The 2,774-nt window shown below is 57.6% G+C and overlaps 1 protein-coding gene across 1 annotated transcript; it reads right to left on the reverse strand.

Annotated features, from left to right (window-relative positions):
• Positions 1-592: 592 nt before the first annotated feature.
• Positions 593-2,237, reverse strand: MRPS24 (mitochondrial ribosomal protein S24). Its single transcript, XM_051974519.1, has 4 exons — positions 1,927-2,237; positions 1,769-1,840; positions 1,461-1,572; positions 593-1,039 (listed from the first exon to the last, which is right to left on the reverse strand). Exons 1-4 carry the CDS (start codon positions 1,963-1,965, stop codon positions 756-758), a joined length of 507 nt encoding a protein of 168 aa, XP_051830479.1. The 5' UTR covers positions 1,966-2,237; the 3' UTR covers positions 593-755.
• Positions 2,238-2,774: the final 537 nt, after the last annotated feature.

A 2,774-nucleotide genomic window follows, 5' to 3' on the forward strand; every position in this document is an offset into this window, starting at 1 on the left:
AGACTGTTGGAGGGCCGGATTATAGTAAAAACAGAAACTTTGTGGGCCTTTAAATAAAGAAACTTCATAGCCCTGGGTGAGGGAGAGAATCGTCCTCAGCTGCTGCATCTGGCCCACAGGCCATAGTTTGAGGACCCCTGAGCATGCACATATAAAGCAAATAGCAATATTTAGAAAAAGAGGCACGGGCTCAGCTACTAACACCCTTGTCTATGAACATGGCCAGTTTCTTCCCCTGTGAAGTGATCCCTCTCCAGTCCAATTTTAAATCTACAAGATAATAATGCCCAGCTTGCTGTCCACTAAGGCTGCACCCGACTATTACCTACAACTTTCCCTTCTCTGAAGCATTTAGTTGTGTCCCCAGCTCTAATCCTCAATCCTGGGGGACAAAGCCCCTTCCCATCTGCCCTTTCTCTCTGGGCCCCAGGGGGGGATCCTGGCTCTGCCTGCTCCCCTCCCCCTCTTATCTCCCCCCCCCCCCACCTGATTTCTGTCTCAGAGTTTGGAACAGAACAAATCCTACCATATGCTCCTCAATTCATTCATGCTCATACAAAAGGTTCAAATCTCTCCCTTCAAGACAAGAAGGTACCAGAAACAAAGTTTTATTATAAATATTGATTTAACAAAAAATCACAGCAGCAGAGACCACTGCCCCTCTTAATTAACAGACATGGCTGGGGCTTTCTTCACTAGTAGCCATGAACCAGTCCGCGAGTCCAGGGGCGGGGGCTGCCCCCACCACGGGGCTCCTAGATGTACTTGTACACCTGCTTGGTGGGCAGAGTCTGCAGGCACAGGTGCACCGGACACTTGTAGAAGTTGGAGAGCAGCGCCTCCGTGTAGCCCACCAGGAAGTACATCTTGGAGGGCGCCAGGCGCTGCAGGACCATCATGCAGATGATCAGCTGGTTGGCCCTGCGCTTGATGATCACCTCGTCGGCCAAGCAGCCCGGGAAGGTGCCGTATATGAACTTGCGGATGAAGATGTCCTCCACCGTCCTCTCGGCGGCGCCCTCCTCCCCGTCCAGGTTACCTGGGGATGAAGGTCCCTGAGCATGGCCCGCGGGAGAGCGGGTGTCCCCCAGTCTGGGCTGGAACAAGACCTAACTCCCCTGTCCCCTGCCGGGGGCTGGGGAGAGGGGAACGGGAAGGATCCCGGAGGAAAGCGCGCCAGATTTCATCCCTATTAGGGACTTCGGCAGAATTTAAATGCCCTAAGTGGGGGGCCAGATGGGTCTCCCGAGGCCTGCCCCATCGGGGGAAGGTCATTCCGGGTTCTAGGGTCATGGCTTTGAGGGTCTAGGTTCTAAAGTTATGGCTTTTTAGGGGGAGTCTAGGTTCTAGGGACATGGCTTGGGGGGGTGTCTAGGTTCTAGAGTCATCGTTATTTTTGAAGGAGCCAAGAGCATTGGGAAGACGGAAGGAATGGGGGTGTCGGGTGGGCTCCCACTTACTGGTGTGCAGGGACAGCCAGCCCTTGCGGTGGGCAATGTAGTGCGGAGGGTGGGCTTGCTCGTACGTCACCGGCTTGTCTCCCTTCCCCACTCGGACCCGGGCCGCTCGGTTCTGGGGGAGGAGCCAAGGTCACGAAGCGCGTCCTGCAGGCCCCGCCCTCTCGCGCGGACACTTCCCCCATCCCGCCCCCATCCCATTCCCCGCAATTTCTTTCTCCTCGCTCTCTTTCCGTAAGAACGCCCCCCTGCCCCCCGGCCGGGCTCGCTCCCTCTCTCCCCACGCGCGCTCCCCTCCTCCCTCGCCTCACCTTGCAGCAAACCGCGGTGGTGTGGAGGCCGCGGCAGGCAGACAGCAGCTCTGGGACCCCGGCGACGGCCACCTTAGGTAGAAAAAGAGAAAAAGATGAGGTGCGGAGCGAGGGAGCCCACTCACCCCTCGCGCCGCCCCTCGCGCCGCCCCACTCACCCGCAGGCCGAGCCGGCCGCCGCACAAGGGCGCCGCCATCTTGGACGGGCTTGGGACGGTGGAGGTCGGGAGGCGAGGAAGACGTCAGGGCTGTACCAAGTGGGCGGAGGGGTAACTGTGAGGGAAGGCGCCGCCGCTCACTCTGCGGGACTGGCAAGCAGCGGGCAACGTTCTCATAAAGGAGACATCCTACGCAGAGAAAGCTTTCGGAGAGGAGCGACCGCAGTAGCCCGAAGGGCCTCAACTCTGAACTTAGTGAGACGAACACTCCCCCATCATAGGAAGCGAGAAGTACGGTCCAGAGTCAGCGGGAGGCCAAGCGCGGGCGAGACCAATTGCGGCGGAACGAGGGGTAGAAGCGGGTGTTTCTATCTCCCGGAGTCCGAAGGGAGGAACGTCTCGAGGCTTAGAATGAGACCCGGCACCCGCCGCGCGGCGAGAGCATGCGCGGAAGTGGGCGAGGCTTTTATTTTCTCCTGTGAAAGGAGATGGATGAAGACGTCTGGGGGAGCCTCGCCTGCCTCCCTGCCTGGCAGTAATCACAGCTGTCGTTCACGCTTTTAAGGGTTGTGCTTTATGATGGAAGTAGAAGGCGCCCTGGCTACAAGTCCTGGGTTCAAATTCTACTTCCGTAGTTCCTCTCTCGATCCCTTTGAGTTCAACTCCAAAGTCATTTCCAGCTCCGAGCCTGTGAACAATCGCCCATCGTGCGTGTGCATACAATGACAGACTCGAGTTCGAATCCAGCCACGGGTGCTTCCCAGCTGTTTGACCCTGGGCGAGACATTTCACCTCTACTTGCCTCAGTTTCCTCATACGTGAAATGGGTAGAATAGCAGCATCCATCT

This window comes from Antechinus flavipes, chromosome 2, assembly GCF_016432865.1.
Source record: "Antechinus flavipes isolate AdamAnt ecotype Samford, QLD, Australia chromosome 2, AdamAnt_v2, whole genome shotgun sequence".
Taxonomy (NCBI): Eukaryota; Metazoa; Chordata; class Mammalia; order Dasyuromorphia; family Dasyuridae; genus Antechinus; species Antechinus flavipes.

Bases quoted from the DNA above. Each gene is read 5' to 3' on its own strand.
- MRPS24 (XM_051974519.1), bottom strand. From the start codon at position 1,965: ATGGCGGCGCCCTTGTGCGGCGGCCGGCTCGGCCTGCGG. The intron at 1,573-1,768 runs GTGAGGCGAGGG...CTCCTCCCCCAG, and splicing joins CCACCGCGGTTTGCTGCAAG to AACCGAGCGGCCCGGGTCCG. The intron at 1,040-1,460 runs GTAAGTGGGAGC...CTTCATCCCCAG, and splicing joins CTGGCTGTCCCTGCACACCA to GTAACCTGGACGGGGAGGAG.